The sequence below is a fragment of the Epargyreus clarus genome, unplaced genomic scaffold (genome assembly GCF_041222505.1).
Source record: "Epargyreus clarus isolate Ecla_fem2 unplaced genomic scaffold, WU_Ecla_fem_2.2 ptg000001l, whole genome shotgun sequence".
NCBI classification, from domain to species: Eukaryota; Metazoa; Arthropoda; class Insecta; order Lepidoptera; family Hesperiidae; genus Epargyreus; species Epargyreus clarus.
The window spans coordinates 13228546-13252304 of NW_027332209.1; the positions used below are offsets into that span (position 1 = coordinate 13228546).

At 37.0% G+C, this 23759-nt stretch overlaps 1 protein-coding gene across 1 annotated transcript; it reads right to left on the reverse strand.

Annotated features, from left to right (window-relative positions):
• Positions 1–8760: 8760 nt before the first annotated feature.
• On the reverse strand, positions 8761–21732 carry LOC140757587 (xanthine dehydrogenase/oxidase-like). Its single transcript, XM_073093411.1, has 16 exons — positions 21690–21732; positions 19730–19896; positions 19020–19177; positions 17958–18328; positions 17423–17646; positions 16381–16483; positions 16157–16281; positions 15118–15411; positions 14381–14671; positions 13612–14099; positions 13238–13421; positions 12024–12219; positions 10727–11490; positions 10153–10345; positions 9688–9801; positions 8761–8864 (listed from the first exon to the last, which is right to left on the reverse strand). The coding sequence occupies exons 1-16, from the start codon at positions 21730–21732 to the stop codon at positions 8794–8796; spliced, it is 3786 nt and encodes a 1261-aa protein (XP_072949512.1). The 3' UTR covers positions 8761–8793.
• Between the last annotated feature and the right edge of the window lie 2027 nt (positions 21733–23759).

The window sequence follows — 23759 nt, forward strand, 5'->3', positions numbered from 1 at the left end:
CTATCTGGGGTTGATTACAGATGTCCATGGGCGGCAGAAGCCACTTACCATCAGGTGGACTGCATGCTCGTCTGCTACACCTATATTTATTTATTTATTTATTTATTGTAACACTAACAGAAAGTTAAGCTACAAAAGGGCAAAACAAAATGCCTGATGGCATTTTCTACCAGTCAACCCTTGGTGAATGCAGAAAGTTTGCGGCAGGTGTTAAATAACATCCCTGTAGTACCGGGACCAGAATAGGGCTACGGTAACCCTTGCCTGTCGTAAGAGGCGACTAAAAGGGGCTTCCGGGGTTGCGGGCGGCAAGAGTGGGAGCTCAAACCGTCCAGCAAGCGACCCCGGGAAGGACAGCGGTTTGTGTGGTCGCATATCGCTGTAATCACCAGGGGATGTAAGATTAGCGTAAATTGCTCCCCCCAGGGCAGAGCCCGATAAAAAAGGGCATCGCGTTAGGAGGACTCCGGTCGTGTTCCGTTGGAGATCCCGGAGTTCTCCACCAAACGCTGAGGACGGCCACCGGGGGGGTTTTAGTGTGGTAAAAATCCCACATAACTCGGCGTCACTCCCATGGCGTCGGGTACCTTTTGAAGGTTTCCCCCTCGTCAACAAAAAAAAAAAAAAAAAAAGGTGTTAAATAACATAAAACATTATAATACTTAGTCTAAATATAAATATAAATATATTATATATATTATACATACATATACATATCTAAAATAAAGCAATACATAAAAATATATATAACTATATATTATATAGGTGGTAATAAAAATGCTTTATCTGTCAGACGAGGTGCTCAGATGCTCTCGGACAAGTTTTTTTAAATACGGCTTTGCTTGGAGCTTTCCTGATGTGCACGGGCAGGGCGTTCCAGAGCAGAACTGCCTGAACAGTAAAAGAGAAATGGAAGAAGCCACTGTTATGTGATGGAATATCTGCTTTTAAATTATGAGATGACCGAAGCGTTTTATCGTGTGTTAAGTACCGGTACTGGAAAGAATCCTTCAGATAAGAAGGAGTATTAGTATCATGTAAGATAGAATAAAGAAGGAAGAGAACCCTAGAGTTACGCCTCTGACGAATAGTTAGACATTTAAGTTGGCTACGGAATAGAATTCATGAATTTCTTACTGACGCCGATATATGACTTTTATTGTATTTAATAATAATTTAATAAATTAAAATGAATATTGTAATTAATAATTTAATGATTTAATAATAGTAATAATTATGCATGTAAATAATGATAATGACAATTTTTTTTTTTATATATCTAATAGGATTTATTAATTATGGCATTTGTATACCCAAAAGGGTCAAATATAGCGCACTTTATATAACCATGTGAACACCTGTAAGACCTATATTTACAAATAAAGATTTGATTTGATTTGATTTGATAGAGAGACGTGATCATATTTTCGGAGACCAAATATGAATCGAATAGAATTATTGAGAAGGCGCTCTAGTTTATTAAGAAGAGCTTCGGTCAGATCTGGGTAGCACACATCTGCATAATCAATAGTAGGCAGAATAAGACTGTTGACAAGCATAAGCTTGGTCTTAGTCGGAAGATAGTGTTTTAGACGACACAGTGATCTCAGAGTGGCGTTGACCTTACGGCATACCTCCACAACTTGCGGATGCCAAGTCAAGGAGCTGTCAATATAAAGACCAAGATTCTTAACTGTTTGAGCTATCTGAATTTGAGTACAGTTATATAAGAAAGGTGGTAGAGAGCTATAATCGACCTTTGCTAACAGTTTTGAGCTACCCATGATGATCACTTGGCATTTGGCAGGGTTAACTGAAATCCCATGGCGCAATGACCAATTATAATTGGCACTTAAGTTGAGATTAATTGTATCAATTGCGCTACGGAGACTATCCACATCTGCTTGAGCGTAAAGTTGCAGGTCATCTGCGTACAGATGATACGAACAGTTGATAACAGAAGTTATGGAGTCAATAAATAGAGAAAATAGTAATGGTGAGAGAATACCGCCTTGCAGCACGCCAGCCTCTAAATGAGCCCAATCTGAGGTATTATTGCCCATACGGACGGATTGCTGGCGTCCGCGAAGATAAGAAGAGAAACAATCCAAGACAGAGGTGGAGAATTGGAGATGGGAAAGGTAGGCTAGTAGAATATCGTGGTCGACCGTGTTAAAAGCATTAGAAAAGTCAACAAGCACCATCACTGTGAGCCTTCTGTCATCCATTCCTTGTCTGACATCATCACATACCCTTATTAGAGCAGTGGTGGTGCTGTGACCGGAGCGAAACCCGGACTGATATGCACTCAGTAGGTTATGTTTAGATATATGAGAGGAGACTTGCTTATGAACACAGGCTTCCAGAATCTTAGAGAGGAACGGAAGAATAGAAATGGGCCGATATTGGTTAGCGAGCACAGGATGGGGCACTTTGGGAAGTGGACAAACAAAAGGATTCTTCCAAATAGTAGGGTACTGTCCAGAACTAAGGGAATAGTTAATGATATGTGTAATAACTGGAAGAATGCTGTCTATGACGTTAAAAATCATGACCCTGCTCACTTCATCACATCCTACAGCCTTGGATTGGATACTAATAATAATGTTTTTGACCTCTTCCTGACTAACAGAGGAAAAGTCGAATGTTGGGCACAGAGAAGGTTGCATTGAAGCAATGGAAGCAATAGTGAGAGAACGGATTGTATTGCTCATGGGTGACGTGTAAATAAAATGACGATTTAAGTCATTCAAAGATAGAGAAGAACAACAATCCAGCGAAGAAGGTTTGCCCACACCGAGAGACCTAAGAAATTTCCACATATCAGCGGCAGATGAAAGAGAAATAATAGAATGGATATATCGGCGTTTAGCTATTCGTACCATCTGATTGCATCGATTTCGCGCAGCTTTGAATGCGGACCAGTTAAATTCAGTACGTTCTTTTTTAAATTTCCGAAAGGCACGATCCCGTCTGGCCATCGCCACTCGAATATCGTCGTTAAACCATGGGGCAGGAGGACGCTTCAACTTCACCTTGTGCACCGGAGCATGAGCATCACAAAGGGATAAAACAGATTTGTTGAGAAGTAGGATTTTTTCATCCACAGCTGACGCGTCAATTAACGGAGCAAAGTCTATAAGGGAAGCGTCTCTCTTAAGTTTGTTTAAGTCCATCTTAGCAAAGTTTCGTAGGTCTAAAACAACAGGGTTATGTTTTGGAGGCTTGATCCTATATGACGTATAAATAAGATCATGCCGCGAAAACCCGGGAGCGGAAAGTTGTCCATATGTCTCAATGCACTCAGAAGAAGCTGCAATAATAAGATCAATCCATGAGTCATCGGTGTCGATATTATGATGAGTGACCGATAAGGCAAGAAGTGAGTAATATTATAAAAAAAAAATCTCTCCTGTAAATTTAATTCATATCATAATAAGTATTGCTTTTGAAACATCGATATGTAGTATCTGTTGTACTCTTCAAAGTAAGTGTTTTATCCATGACACCTTTAAATAATCCTTGTGTAAAGTGGTGTAAGAGTAAGAAATTAAATTAAGTACCTACTAAGATAAGGAAAATAGTTTCATACCCGGAAAACTGACGTAAATAGGATCTGCTATATCTATCTATATTAAATAGAAGATCCGGCAAAGTAAAATCATAGATGGCGGGTCTAGCATTGCCCTAGTCGAGGTTGCAAAAAAAATAGTCTCTGAAATCTAACCGCTAAGGAAATGTCCGGATTAAATAGTCTGTGAATTACACAGGCGAAAAACAAATATATGCCCATGAGTAGAATTACAAAGTGATGCCGTTAATTTACAAACAGTAACTTAAGATTAGATTAAAGATTAAAAGGGTGGTAGATTCAGTATCGACCGATAAGGTACCGTCGTCACGCATATTTCTCGCGTGAGGCATTATGCGTTTCGATAAAAGGGTGTGTACTGTGTAGGTATGCTGACTGACTTACATCTTCAGGAGTGGTGACCTTTCTTTGTTTTTTTTTTTTTGTTTACGAGGGGGAAACCTTCAAAAGGTACCCAATGTCGTGGGAGCGACCCGGTGGCCGTCCTCGGTGCTGCGTAGACGACTCCGGGATCTCCAAAGGAACGCAACCGGAGTCCTCTTAGCGCTGTGTCCTGTCGGGCTCCAACCAGGTGAGCATCACGCTCGCCACATGGTCTGGTGGGTACGACGGTATGCGACCACACATACCACCGTCCTTCCCGGGGTCGCTAGCCGGGCGGTTCGAGCTCCCACTCTTGCCGCCCGCAACTCCGAATGCCCCCTTTTAGTCGCCTCTTACGACAGGCAGGAGATACCGTAGTCCTATTCTACTCCCGGACCTACGACAGGAGTGGTGACCTAGCTGTTAGCGGCTTCATGTATAAGCCTCTTAAGTTGGTTAATATCCATCGGCGGCAGTGACTGCTTGCCATCTGCACTGCATGGTGGACTGCATGTATATTTGCTTATACATTCTCATAAAAAATAAGATATATTGTGCAAACTTTATACTTAATCAAAAGTTTGGAATAATATTTAAGTTTTTAAAGGTAATACAAAAATCACATTTCTGATAAGTTTATTTTATTACCGTTTCTTCACCATTATTTAACAAACATTACATATAGGTATTTTTTTTTCAATTATATGTAGCAGAGAAATAATAATAATGAAATAAAAATGCAAAATACTTTGTGAATGGGCTACTAAAGGAATTCGTCTCAGTAGATAACTGTAGCCCACACTTCAAAGATAAGATACGTTCGTAAGTATTCTAAAATATTTAAATCAGTTTGTATGACGGCTAAATCTATGTTCATACATAATAAAATAAAAAATGCAGACAATAAAATTAAAACGATATGGAAAATAATTAACACTGAGACACGAATTTGCAGATTAACTAACAATAAACTATCCCTTACTACTGAACATGGTCAGATTACCTCAGATAAAGAAATTGCACAAGAATTTGAAACTTTTTTCTCGAATATCCCATTTAAAACCACAAAATTTTTAAAATGATGCCCAATACAAGCAGTGACTTTCCTTAAAGATAATTTAAATCAATGTCCCATTAAATTTAAATTTAAGCATATTTTAATTGATGACATATTAAAGGCTTTTAAAGAAATAACAGTTAAAAATACAGAGGACATTTGGGGAATGTCAGTAAAAATCTGTAAATCAATCATTAAAACTTTAGCTCCATACTTAGTCACTATTTTTAATATGTGTGTTGATCAGGGCTGTTTTCCTGATTTAATGAAACATAGTAAGATAATACCATTGTTTAAGGCAGGTGATACTAAAGATCCCAACAATTTTAGACCTATCTCAGTACTGCCTGTTCTAAGTAAAATTTTTGAAAAGATCCTTTTACACCAAATGTTGCTACATTTTAAAGTAAATAATCTTTTACACCAAAGACAATTTGGCTTTACCAAAGGTCGTTCTACTACTGACGCTGGTGTTCAATTGCTGCGACATATTTTTGATTGTTGGGTACAAGCACATGATGCTATAGGTATATTTTGTGACTTGTCTAAAGCTTTTGATTATGTTGATCATAAAACCTTATTGTTAAAATTACAATATTATGGTATTCAGGGAAATTCTCTAAAGTTGATAAATTCTTATTTAAACAATAGAGCACAACGAGTGCAAGTAAATGGAACATTATCAGCAGGCTCTAATATTAAAATAGGTGTTCCTCAGGGCTCTATCCTAGGTCCATTTCTATTTTTAGTTTATATCAATGATTTGCCATGTGTAGTAAAGGATTTATCTGAGGTTGTTTTGTTTGCTGATGACACTTCCTTAGTGTTTAGGGTAAAACGACAATCACAGGTTACCATCGTCATTAATGAAACTCTTTGCTTGATTCAGAACTGGTTTGATGCAAATAACCTACTCCTAAACTGTAATAAAACTAAATGTAAGGCTACCAAATGTAAGGAGTATGGGGATGAATGTTGCTCTAAATGGTGAGACTTTGCAATCTGTCAATGAAACTGTTTTCTTGGGGATAACCATTGATTCTAAACTCCAGTGGGGCCCTCACATCTCTGCTTTATCCAGCAGACTTAGTACCGCAGCTTTTGCAGTCAGAAGAATTAGACAGTTAACAGACATCCCCACTGCCAGGCTTGTCTATTTCAGTTACTTTCACAGCATTATGTCTTATGTCATTCTGCTGTGGGGTAGTGCTGCTGACATAGACTCTATATTTACTATTCAAAAAAGAGCAATAAGGTCAATATATAGTCTGCGACGCGGTGAGTCCCTGAGAGAACTGTTTCCCACTATTAACATATTGACAGTACATAGTCAATACATCTATGAAAATATTATGTATATAAGAAAACATACTGATATGTTTGAAAAAAATAGTAACCACCATAACTTTAATACTAGAAATAGAAATAAATTAGCAATTCCTAAACATAGATTATGCAAGGTGCCTAGATGTTTCATGGGTAACTGTATTCGCTACTACAATAAAATACCTGACCACATTTTGAATCTCACAGGAAAAAAGTTCAAACATGTCGTTAAACAAACGCTATGTAAAAAAGCGTACTATAAACTAAGTGATTATTTGACTGACAAAACGGTGTGGTCTGAAGTAGTTCCAGCTTCACATGTACCATAAGGTTAAGTTTAACATTGTAAAATCATTTTTTTTAAAAGATGTGTGTTACGGAGTTTCTTTCGCAGCTTCTTCTCCATAACGAAACACCTTGTGAAGTGGTGGTAGTTTGACATTCAAAAAGTGCTCTGTAAAGAACCTATTTTGAATAAAATAAATTGATTTGATTTGCGCTGTAATAAAACCTACTATGACAACCATACCATTTGTATCGTAAGTCCATTTATCTATAATTATTATATTATAACTATAATTTTCTATTTAAGCAAAAACTGCTACTTTACTTTTAAGTATAAAATTACCTTTAAATCTTATATATAAAATTCTCGTGTCACAATGTTAGTTCCCGTACTCCTCCGAAACGACTTTACCGATTTTCACCAAATTTTATATGTATATTCAGTAGGTCTGACAATCGGCTACTATTTATTGTTCATACCCCTAAGTGATAAGAGTTGTTCACCCAAAATTTTTTTTTTCATGTGGCAACACAACGTTTGTCGGGTCAGCTAGTCACTTAATAAACATGAAATAAAACAAATGATAAATTCATTTTCATATTCTTTTTATTTCCATATATGTTTAAATATGCATTATATTATATCATTATGAATGTCGTAAATTTTCCAAATGTGTTATTTACAGTGGGCATGGTGACAGATTAGAAATCCTAAAGTTGTTACACGTTTACTTTTTCCAAAAATCATATTACTTAAGTATTTCATCAATAAATTATATTCATGAAACCTTTTTTTGCGAAGGGAAAACGTTCAAAAGATGCCATCGCAGCTACACAGTGATATTCAGGTTTATTACCCACTAAACATCCCGCGAAACCTCATGGCCGTCCCCAGTGCAATGTTCTTTCCGGCATCTCCAACGGAACACAACCGGAGTCCTCCGAGCACGGTGCCCCTATCGGGGTCTGCATTGGTGAGCGTTTACGCTCATCACATCTCAGGGGTCGTTCAAGTATTACGTAACGCAATTTGGGGGGGAGGGGGGGTCTTGTAAAACGTTACGATGCGTTACAGGGGCGGGAGGGGGTCTTCCGTAATACACGTTACGTAACATTTTTTTTAATAAAAAAATAGGGAATTAAAACTCCTAAATTGGCAACCCTTTTCATTTACGTTTTACGGGAAATCCCTTGAATGAGTGGGTTCAGCCGACTTAGTTCGGCTTTTTCGGAGTTGATGTTTTATTAGTTTTTACTCTTATTCGGATTAAAAATCTCTTGTTTTATTTCTTAGTATTATAAAGTAAATATGTAAGTAAAAGTATCCCAAGGATAAAAACTATAATATAACTTTTTAGCGAGTTTAGGGTAAAAATTGACACTTGAGTGTTACGTAACGTTAGGGGGGGGGGGTATAGAAAAACGTTACGGTGCGTTACAAGGGGGGGAGGGGGGGTCAAAAATCTTCAAAAATTGCGAATACTTGAACGGCCCCTATTAAGTGTTCATGACGACCTGGGGAGGTTACTACCATCTCTTAAAACAATATTATTTTAATCACCCATTGAAATTTCGTACCACGACCTCGTTAAAGTAAGATTGTTTTTATAACATTACAATAAGCAGTTTTGTATTATGTCTTATGTTTTTGCACGAAATTTATATTTTTAAGCAAAATGTTTAGTTTCAGTTGGTTTTATACAATGGATAAACGAAAATTAATAAGGGTTTAAGTTTGTTCAACTGCATATGACGGAATATTTTACTGTTTTAAGGAGGTCGTGGTACTTAACAAAATAATGTTGACGCAATATTGATATAAAACTTTCCTAAACTATGATGGTTTTTAAAAGTTGGTGGTAGGTCCTCTGAGTGTCCACGACGAGTGTTTACGACCATATAGGGTCAAACATACTGTCGTCTTTCCAGGGATTACTGGCCGAGCGCTATTGCCGCTCGCAATCCCGGAAGCTCCCTTTAAGTCATCTCTTACGACAAGGAGAGATAGCATTATTACGTCCAACACTAGAACACTGAATATTATGACTTAAAGATGAAATGTAATTAAGAAATTGATATTCCCAAGTAATAGTTACAAGGTTATAAATCCAATAATTATAAATTAAATAAATAATATCTTCGCAACTCCCTTCGTCTTTCCTCTTGTAATCTACTCAAACAAAAATTCTTCCAGCTTTACATGTGAATGCAGCACGTTCGCTTCCAAAGTATACGGACCATCTGTAAACATAAGAAATTAAAAGTAATAATTATTAAAAGTTGGATTTTGAAGGATGCTAAGGGTTTCAAGTAAGTAGGTAGTTGCACTTTGCAGTGATAACTTAATGGTTAGGAAACTCGGCCTCTTGATCAAGGGGTTTCAATCCTAGGCACGCATCTCTGATTTATCAAAGTTACGTGCGTATTAGAAATTAACGATCACTTGCTTAAACGGTGAAGGAAAACGTTGTGAGGAAACCTGCATACCAGAGAAATATAAAAAAAAAATAAAGTATGTGAAGTCTACCAATTTACATTTGGCCAACGCGGTAGGCTATGACCTAATCCTTCTTATTCTGAGAGGTGACCCGTACCCAGCAGTGAGACAGCAATGGGTTGATTTGATGATGAGGTAGGTGTGCTTTATCTCTGCCGGAACCAGAATAGGGCTACGGTATCCCCAGCCTGTCGTAAGAGCTGACTAAAAGGGGCTTTCAGAACTGCGCGCGGCAAGAGTGGGAGCTCGAACCGCCCGGCTAGGGATACCGGGAAGGGCGGCGGTATGCGTGGTCGCATTCTGTCGTATACACTAGATGGTGTGGTGATACAATCTCACCTAGGCGGAGCCCGACGGGGCAGTGCACTGAGAGGACTCCGGGCGCGTTCCTTTGGAGATCCCGGAGTCGTCTACGCAGCGACAAGAACGGCTACCGGGGGGGTTTTAGTGCGGTAAAAGTCCCACATAACCCCGTGTCGTTTCCACGGCACCGGGTACCTTTTGAAGGTTTCCCCCTCGTTAACCAAGACGAAAAGAAAGGTTCGCTCTATCTACAGATGATCTTACCGACGTTGAACCATTCTGTCCTGGGAAATCCGGTGTCCTCTCGTGAAGACCTAATAGCTTCTTTGAGGGCAAACGCCACACTAACCGCTAGACAAATAGGAGGCTCTGCCACAGCTGAAAATAAGACAAGAACGTCAACTATAACCTTATCTTTAATGGTACTTGTTAATTGTAATGTTAATGCTTGATATGGTAATTGGAGCTTGATTTATATTGGTTGCCTATACTCTCATTTTTGTATCTTTCTGCTCGTCTTGTCACGGTGAAATAAATTTAATTATATCAGTTTTTAAGCCTTGAAGAAAGTTTTGAACATGAATTTCATAAAAATGACATTTTTCATGCTAATAAAGTTATAAAAAATATCATTACTTAATGTCTGTTGATATTTAAATTTTGTCCTACATAGAAAGCCAAATATGCAATTATCCAGATCTACCACAGAAATCATAATTCTTCAATTACCTTTAGAACCTAAAGTGCCGATAGGATTATAGGAGTTTCTTCTAAGCTGAACCCTGAAATCGATCGGGATGTCTTTAGCGAGTGGCACGTGGTAGTACCACGAGCGGTCAGTTAACAACTCGCCGGTATGCTCATCGTAAATCAGGTGCTCGTGGGTCCAATACCCAAGACCCATAACAAACGCTCCTTCAATCTAAAATATTATTTTGTATTGAAGTTAGGTAGAACTGAAGTAGAACCCATTATGGTTAGACTTCGGCGGTACCACCACCACACCTATTTCTGTCTCATAACAACACTGACGAGCGCTGCTATGTTCTGGTTTGTAAAAGAGACATACTTTTCCAAGGCGTTCCAACTTAGTCCTCGGGGGTAACAGCACCGGCCGACCTCAGTTAGGAATATCTAATCCTATCTGGGGTTGACTACGGACGTCCATGGGCGACAGTAGCCACTTACCATCTAGTTCTCCTATATTGTAAAAAAAAGGTAATAACATTTTAACATTTTCTTTGTCCAATTGCTTTGGTGTCATTTTAATTTACAATTACGCCATAGAATTGAATATACTAACTTGTCCAATATCTAGTTCAGGGTTAAGGCTTGATCCAACATCCTCTATTATGTCAACTCTTCGGATATCGTGTTCACCAGTCAAGATGTCGAGTTCCACCTCACAAACCGCGGCGCCCGCACTCCTATGCGGTTGCTGATCATTTGATGTAACCTGATAACTTGTTTGAAGATTAATACCTTGCTCAAAAGCAGCTTGAATCAATTGTTCCCACGTGGGATTGGTAAGAGTTTCTCTTACAGGCATCAATCTATCAAGCAAAAGCTGACAGCATTTGATAGCACCAATACAAACTGCCTGTGTCGCTCGACTACCCCCGGTGATGTAGCTGTTTGGATTACTGTTGACATCGCTCGGTTTCACTTTAATCTTATCCATAGAAATTTTTAGGGTATATGCAACTGTTTGAATAACTTTCGTATTCATGCCCTGGCCTATCTCGGTCCCACCATGTTTCACAATGACTGTACCATCACCATGAAACACTGCTAGGTGAACATGAAAATCAATGAGGTTTGTAGCTGGCCAGCTCATCATCACTAGGCTTAAACCCCTTTTCTTCCACCGATTAAGTTTGTTGAACTGTTCCACTTCTTGTCTTCGCTTATAATATTCACTGTCTTGAAGTAAAGTGTTGGTTACCTCTAGGACATCAGAGTACTCTGGATTTAAGTTATTCAAACGAATTTCAACAGGGTCTCGGTCGAGTTCCCACGCAATATGCTCCATCATATGTTCTGTCATTGCTATTGCTTCGAGAGCCCCTGAATTGTTAAGAGGTATTTTTAAATGACATTAATTAGATACAGTTAATGACAATTATATAGTTTTCAATAGCTAACCAGTAATTACTTTAACCTAATCGTCTTTAAATTGCTTGGTCAATATTGATATCTTAGTTACATCACGACAACCGACGTTATTCATTTTGAGTCATAAAATGAATTTAGTTTCCAAACAGACAGTTTAATGTGCTGATATTGAAACTATCACGTATATTTTAGAAGGATATACCATTAATGCAGTCTTACGTGTGAACAACTCGATAAAATGAAATCAAATAAATAATTGCTACTAGCAACGTTATCTATACTGGCATTATTAAACAACTCTGTCTGTCATGTGACCCACATAACTTCCTTATTTTCACTTAAATAAATAATTATACATATTTCAAATTAATTTTACGTAATGTTCAGTGATATATTTATCTGGCCGTGGATCGAATCCTTAACCCTATACGCGTTATACCAGTATCGTGATTTTATCATACAAGTATCATTTCAAAAATACATACCAGGTGCCCTGGCGTAAACATTTGTGGGTGTATCAGTATTAACAGTATAGAACTTGTACTGCCATCTTCTATTATCGTAGCAGTTTTTGACTGCGCTGAGACTAAAGTAAATTACAGGTTCGCCTGCCATATACCCAGCGTCCTCAAATAGGTGGTATTCTAGATATTGTATTTCTCCCGTATCGCTTACGCCGACCTAGAAGGAATTGCTATTATTTGTAATTTTATATATACACTGACCCGACAAACTTTGTACCGCCTCAAAATCTATTTATCAAATATATTTCATATAATATATAGCCTATGTTAATGTAGCTTTCGAATGGTGAAAGATTTTTTAAAATCGGTTCTGTAGTTTTTGAGCCTATTCATTACAATCAAACAAACAAACAAAGTTTTCCTCTTTATAATATTGGTATAGATGAATGTTTATGTTAACTATGCGTTTACAATTCTATAAAGGATCAAGCGATGATCTTTAGCAAAGTTGTTGTGCATGAGCCCACGGAGATTTCTGAGATGATACGCCCAATTTTCATCAAATGGCGCCATTGTCATTCCAACGAAAGTATTTCAGTTACATATACAGTAAGCTGACTGTATGTCATGTTATTTTTTTAATGCGAGCAAAGCAGCGGACACTATTTAACTAGTAGTATCATAAAAAAAATTAAAATACAAAGTTAAATAAGAAGTCTAAAACCCTACATGAACAATACGTGATTTTACAACATTTATTTTACAATTTCTCGTAAAAAGAAACTAAGACGGAATTTGCTAACGCACGCCGTGCTTTTCGATTCTCCACATTCTTTATTTTGTTATTATACACCTACTTTAGTTGTGCAATTAGTTGATTCAATTGATTCACTAATTACTTATATGAGCCTTAATGAATAATTACATGTTTACCGCAAATCAGTCATAATTGCGTCGGAATGAATGAATATTAAAATAATGTACGTGTTTACTTAATAAAGGTTTATTTTTACCTCATAACAACAGTGTTAAGCGCTGCTGTGTTCTGGTTTTAAGTTTTAAGGGAGACATACTTATTCGAGGTGTTCTTACTGACAGCGGGGCATCTGTGGCCGAATGTCTAATGCTATCTGGGGTTAATTACGGATGTCCATGGCAGTAGCCATTTACCATCAGGTGGACTGCATGCTCGTCTGCTACTCCTACATTATATATAAAAAAGGTCTGTGGTTTACCTCATAATCAAGCGTTGATGGGAACCGTTTTCCGATGACTCTCATATTAGCTTGCATGCTCATCACGAAGCGACATGGCCTATTCATCAGGTAGGTAACAAGAGAACATGCTGCTGCTATCATAGTTGCACGAGATATTTTAGCTCCATAGGCACCTCCGCAACGAGGAACTGAGACATTTATTCTACAAAAGAAATAAATGAAAATCAAAGACTTTAACAATATGGCGACTTCCCACAAGATATAATATGCAAGGTGTTTTAAAAAACTTCGAAAATGTGATTCAGAATACTCGATGTGAACTATCGCTCTTATATTAGCTTAGCGTCGTTTGTATATTGTACGATGCGTGTATGTTACATAAAAAAACTTGCCTACTCTGTTCCAATTTTAACACAGAAGAAATACTGATATGAGTTAAGTCAAGCCACTGAGTTGCCGATTGTACGTCAATCCCATCGTCGCTAGGTCGACTTATACAACTCTGAGTTTCCATAGAGTAATGGTATTGCCAAAAAATATTTTCACAATCCTTTATTACTTTTTGCACATTAGTGCCCCTGTCCCGAGCCGGGAATATCATAAATGTGGATATTCTACTCGTGTCTCGTTCTCTAGCATCTCTTATTGTTATTATTGGCTTGTTTTTATCAACTTTATACTTGACATTGACAAGCAGAGCTGCTCTGTTAGCGAGTTTCTCAGTTTCAGCCACAATGATACCAATTGGTTGATCATAATACATGATTTTTCCATCTGACAACAGTCCTTCAGGTGAAAATAAGGCAATAACTGATGGTATGAAAGAGTTTATTCCAGGGATGTCTTTGGCAGTGAAGAATGCCAGTACGCCCGGTAATTCCTAGAAAAAATATCACCATTTTATACATCGTCTTATCTGTAATGATAACTGCTTGATGCAGTGCAGCATTAACTTGGCCACCATTAAAGTTTCCGTGGTCAGGCATATCTGGACATCTGAATAAAATGCTTCAATTGCTCTTGGGGCTGGGTGTTAATGTATCTATCTATATGTCTATCCATGACAGCTAGCATTTGAGGAATCTTAGTGTGTGACCATGTGTGTATGTATAGGGTGATCTAAATTTATTTGTCGTTAAATAATTAAATAAACATTCTTACCATAGCTGGTGAAGGATCAACGCTTTCAATTTCTCCAACGCAAATATCAGAAGTAACCAAAGCACAAAATACTTCTTGTGGTTCATTTGGAACGTCATTGACATAGTGTGCTTCGCCTGAACATTGTATTAATGCCTCAACTTTAGGCATTGGCTCATTAACAGGCCAAATTATAGGATTTGTATCATATACTTCTGTGCCACACGATAATGGACGGGTTTTCCTCATGTCCCGGGCACCAGACCGATAACAGGGTTTTATCATCGCTTCAGGAATCAAATTTAATAATCCCTAAAAAATATTTTGTGTAATATCATAACTGCTTCTTAGGTTTTGAAAACCATGAAGTTATATGACAAGAACATAAATAAAAATATTTTGATATAATATATGTATATAGTATCTATTCCTATAATATGTAACACAATATACGTTTAATGAAGCTAATATTGTTTTTATATTATTTGAGTAGCAGACAAGCATACAGTCCATCTAATGGTAAGTGGCTACTGCTGTCCATGGACAGCTGTAATCAACCCCAGATATGATTAGATATTCCTACCTGAGGTCGACCCCAGATGCGCCGCTACCCCTGAGGACTAAGCTGGAACGCCTCGGAAATGTATGTCTCCCTTACCACACCCTTCAAACCAAAATATAGCAGCACTAATGTCGCCGTGGTGATGCCGGAGTCGAACCACAAAGGGTTCTACCACCTCCATATATTAAGTACATACCTTATAAAATAATCCGAGAGCAGCTTTCTTCCGATATTCTGGTTTGAATTCTCCGGCAATTTCTTCGACAGTTAATTCTTTTGCCAAAATTACTAGGGCTCCTTGCAAGGTTTCGTTTGTAAAAATATTTTTGAGTACAAGAAAATCTTCAGTAATTCTAGCATGGACGAATTCTCCTGATAGACCTCCGTATACAATTCTGGCTGACAGGACTAAGCCGTGCTGGTGATGATCGAATTGATAGAGGAAGGCTGCATTTACTGATGCATGAGCGTTTTGTGACCGAGGCATTATCTGTACATGCGTAACGTCAATTAATAAGCGGGAAAAATTCGCTTAATCAGTTTTTTAACCGACTTCAAAAAGGAGGTGGTTATCAATTCGGCCGGTATTTTTTTTTTATGTATGTTCACGAATTACTCCGCTCCTTATATTAGACACTAGAATTACTCCTCATATTAGACACGCTGTTTACATCGTTATCCAACTAAATATATTGAGCGCCGACTTCACAAATATGTACTAAACCAACATTTATTTCAATTATTTTTTACTTTGTAGTGACATAGAAGTCGGTTGTATTTTTTGTTAAAAAAAATTATAGTATAAAGTACTGTGTGCGTTCCTAAAATCTGGTAACGCACTCCGTGCTTCATGATCAAGAAAATTATAATCTTTGTTTGCTATATAATGTAATAATTGTTACAAATTTGCTCTTATTTTGTTTCTAAGACCCTTAAATTCTAATATGCTTAACGTTTCACATATTATATTATTTAAATAGCCAAACCATATTTAACATTTCCTAAATAAAAGTACGCAAAGACGAATAGATCAGTGTATTTTTCTCTTTTCTTTGTCAAACGATTTACTTTTCTTGACAATTATAAAAAAATAAACACGTACGTTCGTATACATATTTCTCAAATTTTAAATAATTATGGTCATAATTCATTCACCGGTCCAAAACTAATGATATTTTTTGTAACATTAAGTTACAACATATTATGTCCATGACACTAATTAATTCATTACTTACTTTGAATGAAACAAATTTGTAATTCTTAGACAAGGGTGGCAACTTTATATTAGTTATCAACTTCCCAGTCATATCCAAAGATAGGAAATGTTCTGGAGTCACTTCTATTGTATCAGCAGCACTCACTAAAACAAAAAATATATGCATTATAATATATTTATTGGTTCAAACATCATTATTATCATTATAATAAGTTGATAAAGCACAAGTGATTTAATATTTACTTATTGTCAATGTTGCACCAACACTTTCTAGCAATAAAAATACGTCGGATGAGAAGGTGTGTTGCCTGTGTTTCACCATTAGGTTACCACCAATAGATCCAATCTGAAATAAAAAGAGAATATAATGAAATCATAGATTAGTAAAGATATTTCGCCGCCTTGAAATTGAATGAAGCCACAAACAGCTTATTATAGTAAGTTCTTTTTTTGAATTCTTGAGAAATAAAAACATTTTTAGAGAAAATTTACGAATAAATAACTAACACTGCGTAATTTATATAATAAATAAATAATTTATAATAATAATTTCAAATATTTTAGGGACATTTTAGCACGGAGACGTGGCAAAACTTTTTTACGCAACTATTTCAATTCTCAAAACTGGGTACATTTTCTTATTAGGAGTGAGCAATCTTTACTAATCTATGAATGAAATATATGAAAAATGATTATTCGTCTTCAGTCTATGATTATTCCACTGCTGGGCACAGGTCTTTCATGATGGATATCTTGACATAATTATTTCTATTGTGTTAATTGTTTATTTAATTATTTAGAATCTATGTTGACATTGAATAATGATAGCTGTTACTTCTTCAGTGTATAATGTAACACTTGTCTCCTGTTTTATTCTAATTTAATTATTTTAACACCGTCTTATATATAGTTTTAGTTTAATTAAGAAATTGCATGCCCCCCACTGGGTAACTACAGAGAAATGTAAAACCGTCCAAAAACCTTGTAAACCTGTATTATGCAATAAGTACTGATTACTGATAAAAGGGTTTAGGCCACAGTTCATCAAGCTTACAAGTGCGGATCGGTAGACTTCACAAAGCTTGAGATTTTTGAGACAACTCTTAGGCATTTAGTTTTCAAGGAGTTTTCTTTCGCCGTTTTAGCGAGTGATAATAAATTTCATATACACAGCTTTTAATTTCTATACAACAGCTCATATGTGATTATATTTGTAACGAGTAATCTTCTGTTCTCTAAATCAAAATACAATAATAATAGTATTCACTTTTTCCAATTCACTTACATTCCTAACTGGTATGTGTGCCACCAGGTCTAGATGTTCATAAAGTTTTTGCAAGTAGGAGAACTCCTCCTTATCATGTGCTAAGGTCTGGAAGATGCGCATCACGTCACTAAGGACGATACCAGCACCGAGCACCAGATTCTGGTCTATGTAGTGCATCTTCAAGTGATCCACTGGCTGGATGTCTATCAAAACTCTTGGAAACGCGAATATAGGTGAAGCGCCTGGAATAAACAAAAAATCAATATTACTTATGCATCAGTCTACAATAATGCTTGCAGAAATCTGAATAACGTATTCTACGTCTCTTAACCATTTTACTAGTTTTGTACATGCTCCTGCACCAAAAATTACTAATTTTATGGTTCCATACCCAAACGGAATATAATACTAAGCCTCCGCTGTTTGTCCGTCCGTCTGTCACAGGGCTCTATCTCTTGAACCATAATAGACAGACACTTCAAGAAATATGAAGTTTTTTTGCCATAACAATCAAAATAAGCAATTTATATAAAATTTTATTTCCGACACATACCTCTGCCGGTATTCCCATTAACCAACATGTACGAGGAAGTGCCTTCTGTGTTGAAGATGTCAAAAATATCTTTGATTTCATGAACTCTGTACCAGACACGGTCATCCTTCAAGTTAATTTTCTTCACAACTGGATTTTCTTTCTTAGCCACGAAACACCAGCTCTCACACGTTTTATTACACTTTCCTTGCTTTTTGCAAATGTCTAGATCCTCAATATCATGTAGTTTCGATTTAGGCTTTGGGGCGTCCTTAGCAAAACTCTTAAACGCGTCAAGGATTGGCCTGTACCCAGTACATCTACAAGTGTTGCTGCCGAAGGAGTTCTCTATCTCATACTGTGTCAGGTCGTAATTATTTGCTTCCAATAAACTGTTGAATAGACTTTACTAATTAATACAGTCTTAATCATAACTATATCAATTCATTACTGTCACCGACATTATTATAAAGTGGATAAGTGTGAATCGGATTAGGCACAGTGAAAAGTGCTGTAGTTGTTTTAAACATTTATCAGCGGCAAAATATGTAGTTGTTTTTCTAGGATGTCTCTAATTTATTGCGATGAACTTACCATAAACTCTTTAAAACCTCATTATATTTTGCAGACTAATAATTTAAGGCAATCTTCCAATAAATTCAATATTCAATCTAAACATGCGTTTTAATTAGCATATTATTATCCTTCCCTCAAATGTTGCGCTTTAGAATAATTACTTTTGATTGGCCGGAAAAAACATCTTAAACTATCCTAACCAACAAAGAAAACATATGTCTATAAACAGATCTTAACTTGTTTTCTGAATTTCAATGCATTGAAACTTAACTATGATAAACTTTTTTTTATAATATTAGAGTAGCTGACAAGCATGCAGTCCAACTGATGGTAAGTAGCTACTACCGCCCATTTACATCTGTAACCAATCCCAGATAAGATTACAATCCTACTCGAGGTCGATCTCAGATACACCGCTACCCCTGAGGACTAAGGTGGAATGCCTCAAAAAAGTATGTCTCCCTTACCACATCCTTGAAACCACTTCTCACAATTTAATAACAGTACCTGTACATGCTCATGACCCAGCCAGGGCTGCAGTAGCCACACTGCGAGCCGTTGTGGTCAGCCAGCGCGCGCTGCACGGGGTGGTAGCCCTGCCGGCTGCCCAGCCCCTCCACCGTCGTCACCCGCCAGTCCTGGCATGACGTCACTGACACGAGACACTGGAATCGATCGAATTCGAAAAAAGATGTGACTTCAAACAATGAGATCCCACAGTTACCATGGTTCCTGTTTTCGTCATTTATTTAAGAACACTGGGACAAATGAAATCGAGTGATACCTATATAAATGTGGTTTGAAAGTGGTAGAACCCTTTGTGGTTCTTCTCCGGCGGCTCCTCTATCACACCTATTTCTACCTAATAAAAACAGTGTTAAGCGCTGATGTGTTTCGGTTTAAAGGGAGACACACTTTTCCGATGCGTTTCAGCTTAGTCCTCAGGGGTAGCTGCGCATCTGTGGCCGACCTCGGGAATCTAATCTAATCTAGAGTAAATTTCGGCTATCCATAGGCAGTAGCCACTAACCATCAAATGTACTTCAAATAACTGTACAAATGGTCTGTACTTCTATATTATAATAAACTAATAATAAATAAAGATACTTCGCATAGCGGTTTGGATGATGATGTAATCAAGAGTATCACAAACAAAGTTGGTGCAAAAATATAACTTTTTGCAACCGCAAACGATGTAAGTAGGTTTTTGGACTGACCGAGTTGACGGAGATGTGACGCAGCGTGCCGTCGGGGGCGGGCGCGACGACACTGACGATGCAGGAGCCGCAGCCGCCCTCCTTGCACATGTACTTCGTGCCGGGCAGGTGCAGTCGACAGCGCAGGTAGTCGTTCAGCGACACGTCAGAGTCCACCTCGTGACCCACTGGACACAAACCACAGACACTATAGAGGGTAAGTTGAAGTTTGCAGTGCACATGCCGCTCGTGCCCCACTGGGCACAAACCACAGACACTATAAAGGGTAAATTTAAGTTTGCAGTGCACATGCCGCTCGTGCCCCACTGGGCACAAACCACAGACACTATAAAGGGTAAATTGAAGTTTGCAGTGCACAAATCGACGCCCCCGAACAATAAGCCCGACCGAAAAACTCAAATTATAGAGAGGAAATGATTTAGTGTTTTTGGTGTAGGTACGAGTAGGTACGAGTATATCTTCTAAAATAGTCTTTATTATGTGGCGATGATACATGATGATTATATACATGATATAATACATGATTATATATTATACATGATTATTATTTTTTATTGTATCCCTTCCATTGTCATTATTTTCTTTTGTATGATGTTACTTGTATAGCATGTAAAATAAATGGTTTCTTTCTTTCTTTCTTTCTTTCTATACATAAATATATGATGGTATATGATGTCACATTAATATGTTACCTGCAAGCAAATTTTTAGTACTCTTGGACCGCGAAGAAACATTAAGATTGACGGCACATTAGCGATTAATTAGATTCTTAAGCGATGGATGACTTTACACATGTTCTTAATAATCAATCTATCCAAAGTTTTGAACCTTGAACGAAGTAATAATAACACCAAAACAAAGTTGATAATCACGTCTTCCTTAAGTTACTTATACGAAATTATGTTAAATATTGTAAGTGAAAGAAAATAAAACGTATGTTATTTTCATAATAACTTAACACAATCCATAGAAATTTTGTACTTTTTACAATGTCAAAATTATAAACCTGATAATTACATTGCCGATTGATCTTTTCTCTGTATTACAAACTTCAGAACTTCAATTCTTCTAGAATCGTAATTTAAAATTTGTTATTCCAATATAAGCGAGTATACCTTACAATTGATTAATTGGTTAATTATCCGTTGATTTATTGGACGCGAGTATCCTATTTTTACACATGTAATAATATGTTTGTGCATCTGTTTTAGTCTTTTAACTTCTGATTAAAAAACTTGATTGATGAGGACAAATATATTTATTTTCGAAATGATGATTTTCATTCAAATATCCGTTAGGTGAAGCTTTACTGAAATTAATACGAATTATTTATATTTTTCACTACTTATATTTAGTATATATCAAATAAAAAATGGCAATATTTTACTACTCAGTGGCATTATAAGGTTCTTTATGAATTCCAATTAAATTTTTCACGCTCTGAACCAAAACACTAAAATATTATTATGAAATAAAAATAACAGAAAAGGCAAGTCTCCAACGCCTTAATTTTAACCATAGAGTCAACTTATTATCATCATCCACAACGCACAAGCCAGGTGCGAATTGGTAGACTTCACATACCTTTGAAAATTCATACATTCATATCATACCATAAAATCATAGATTTTAATCTTTGTAATTGAAGGAAGCTATTAAATGTCTTAAACGGCTGACAATTCTGTCAGCTATTTAATGGATGTCATGGTGTAATTTACGGAACAATGCCGACATGCGCAGTTAAATGGTGCAAAAACACGAAATTGAAAAAACTGCGGAGAAATATCGTTTCATTCGTAAATGCTTTAAAAACAACATTTTTTTAATATTTTTCAAGCACGAAAATAGATGATAGTGACAATTACATTTGTCAAAACTGGTTACATTTTTTTTGTTAGGAGTGAGTAATCTTTACTAATGCTCTTTGCATTAGTAAATATAATAATGTTATTTTACCTACCTGAACATTGCGTTCCGTTAACACTAAAAGTAATTCTGTCCATCCCGACAGTTGAACTAATAATATCGATTCTGCTACAATATGATGTTTCCATATTGCCAATAATCGCATATATCCTGTTTCAACAATGCTTAGTGGTACCTTAGATTAGTAAAATAAATAGATTGATCACTCCTAACAAGAAAGTGTAACCAGTTATGGGAATTGAAATTGTTGCGTAAATAAAGTTTTGCCACGTCTCCGTTCTAAAATGTCCCTAAAATGTTTGAAATATTTATTTATTACGTAATTTTTTTACGTGAATTTATTTTCTCTAAAAGTGTTTTTATATATCAAGAAAAAAATAAATAAATGATAAAATCATCCTTTTTGGCTTCTTTCAATTTCAAGGCAGCGAAGTATCTTTCTATTTTACGTATCAATGAGTGTTACTTCATTAACTCAACCGTATATTAACTTGTCCGATGCATACAAAATATTTAGTTACTCGCTATTACTCGAAATATTTAGTATGTCAATAATTTATCCTATCTTTCAAATCAAATCAAATCAAATCAAATAACTTTATTGTGGAACATAGGTTTTAATAGAACACTTTATATACAAAGTCCGGTCATATATCTCGGAACCTTTAATACTGGAATTACGGTCAATTTTATCTATTATTTATTATCTTTAAAGTTCGTAGAACCCTCTGTGGTTCGACTCCGGCGGCACCACCTTTACAACTATTTCTGCCTCATAACAGCAGTGTTGAGCGCTGCTGTGTTCTGGTTCGGAGGGTGTGGTAAAGGTAAAGTACTTTTCCGAGGCGTTCCAGCTTAATACTCAGGGACAGCGGCACATCTGTGGCCGACCTCAGATAAAAATCCAATCTTACCTAGGGTTGATTGCAGACGTTCATGGGCGGCCGTAGCCGCTTACCGTCAGGAACTGCATGCTCGTCTGCTACACTTATATTTAGAAAAAATCATTTCCCTAAGTATTTTAATTCGTATGTCATCAAAGAAAGTTCAATTAAAATACTACAGAAACCATCATTATATATGGAGTTGGTTAGAGAAGTGAACAAAAACACAGTATTTCTCGTCTTAACGTAATCCTTTTCTGGATTTAACAATATCAACTGTCACGTTTCGCCCTAATGAAAAATGAACAAATCGCCCTTCAACCCTTCCGGCCAAACATTACAGAACAAAGTTGCCATTCTAATTTCCATCCCTCGTCATATCCACTTCTGTTATTGCTTGCCAAATTATGAAATAATTGTAGCTACATTATTGTTTGATAACACCTCATTTGAATAATATAGAATAGAATACGTTTGAAGATATAATTATGAAGAGTATGTATTACGGACTACTTTTTATGACGTAGAAGTAGCTAGTAGAGGATCCCAATATAGGTCGATCTGCACCGAGCTAGTTAATGGTTGAATAGCAACGTGTGGTGAGCCAACCTGATGGTAGACCTACCTATAGCAGATATAAACGGGTAAACAGGATTTTTTTTATGTATAATATAGGAGTAGCAGCCGAGCATGCAGTAAACCTGATGGTAAGTGGCTACTGTCACCCATGGACATCTGTAAACACAGGTAAGATTAGATTCCTACAGTCTATCGCTGATGTTGACACAGATGCACCGCTATCCCCGAGAACTGAACTGGAATGCCTCTGGAAAGTATGTCTCCCTTGCCACGCCCTTCAAACCAGAACACAGCAGCGCTTAACGCTGTTATTATTAGGCAGAAATAGGTGCAGCAGTGGTGCTGCCGGCGTTAAACCACAAGGTTCTACCTACCTTCAAAAGGTACCCGACGACGCGGGAGCGACGCAGGATTATGTGGATTTTTTACCGCACTAAAATCGGTGTGCGGCCACACACACCGCCATCTTTCTCGGGGTCACCTGTTGGACGGTTCGAGTTCCCACTCCTGCCACCCGCAACCCCAGAAGCCCCTTTTTATTCGCCTCTTACGACAGGCAGGGGATACCGTAGCCCTATTTTACTTATACTCTTCTATTCTATATGCCCCCCGGGACAATGTGGGATTCTACCTACAAGCGT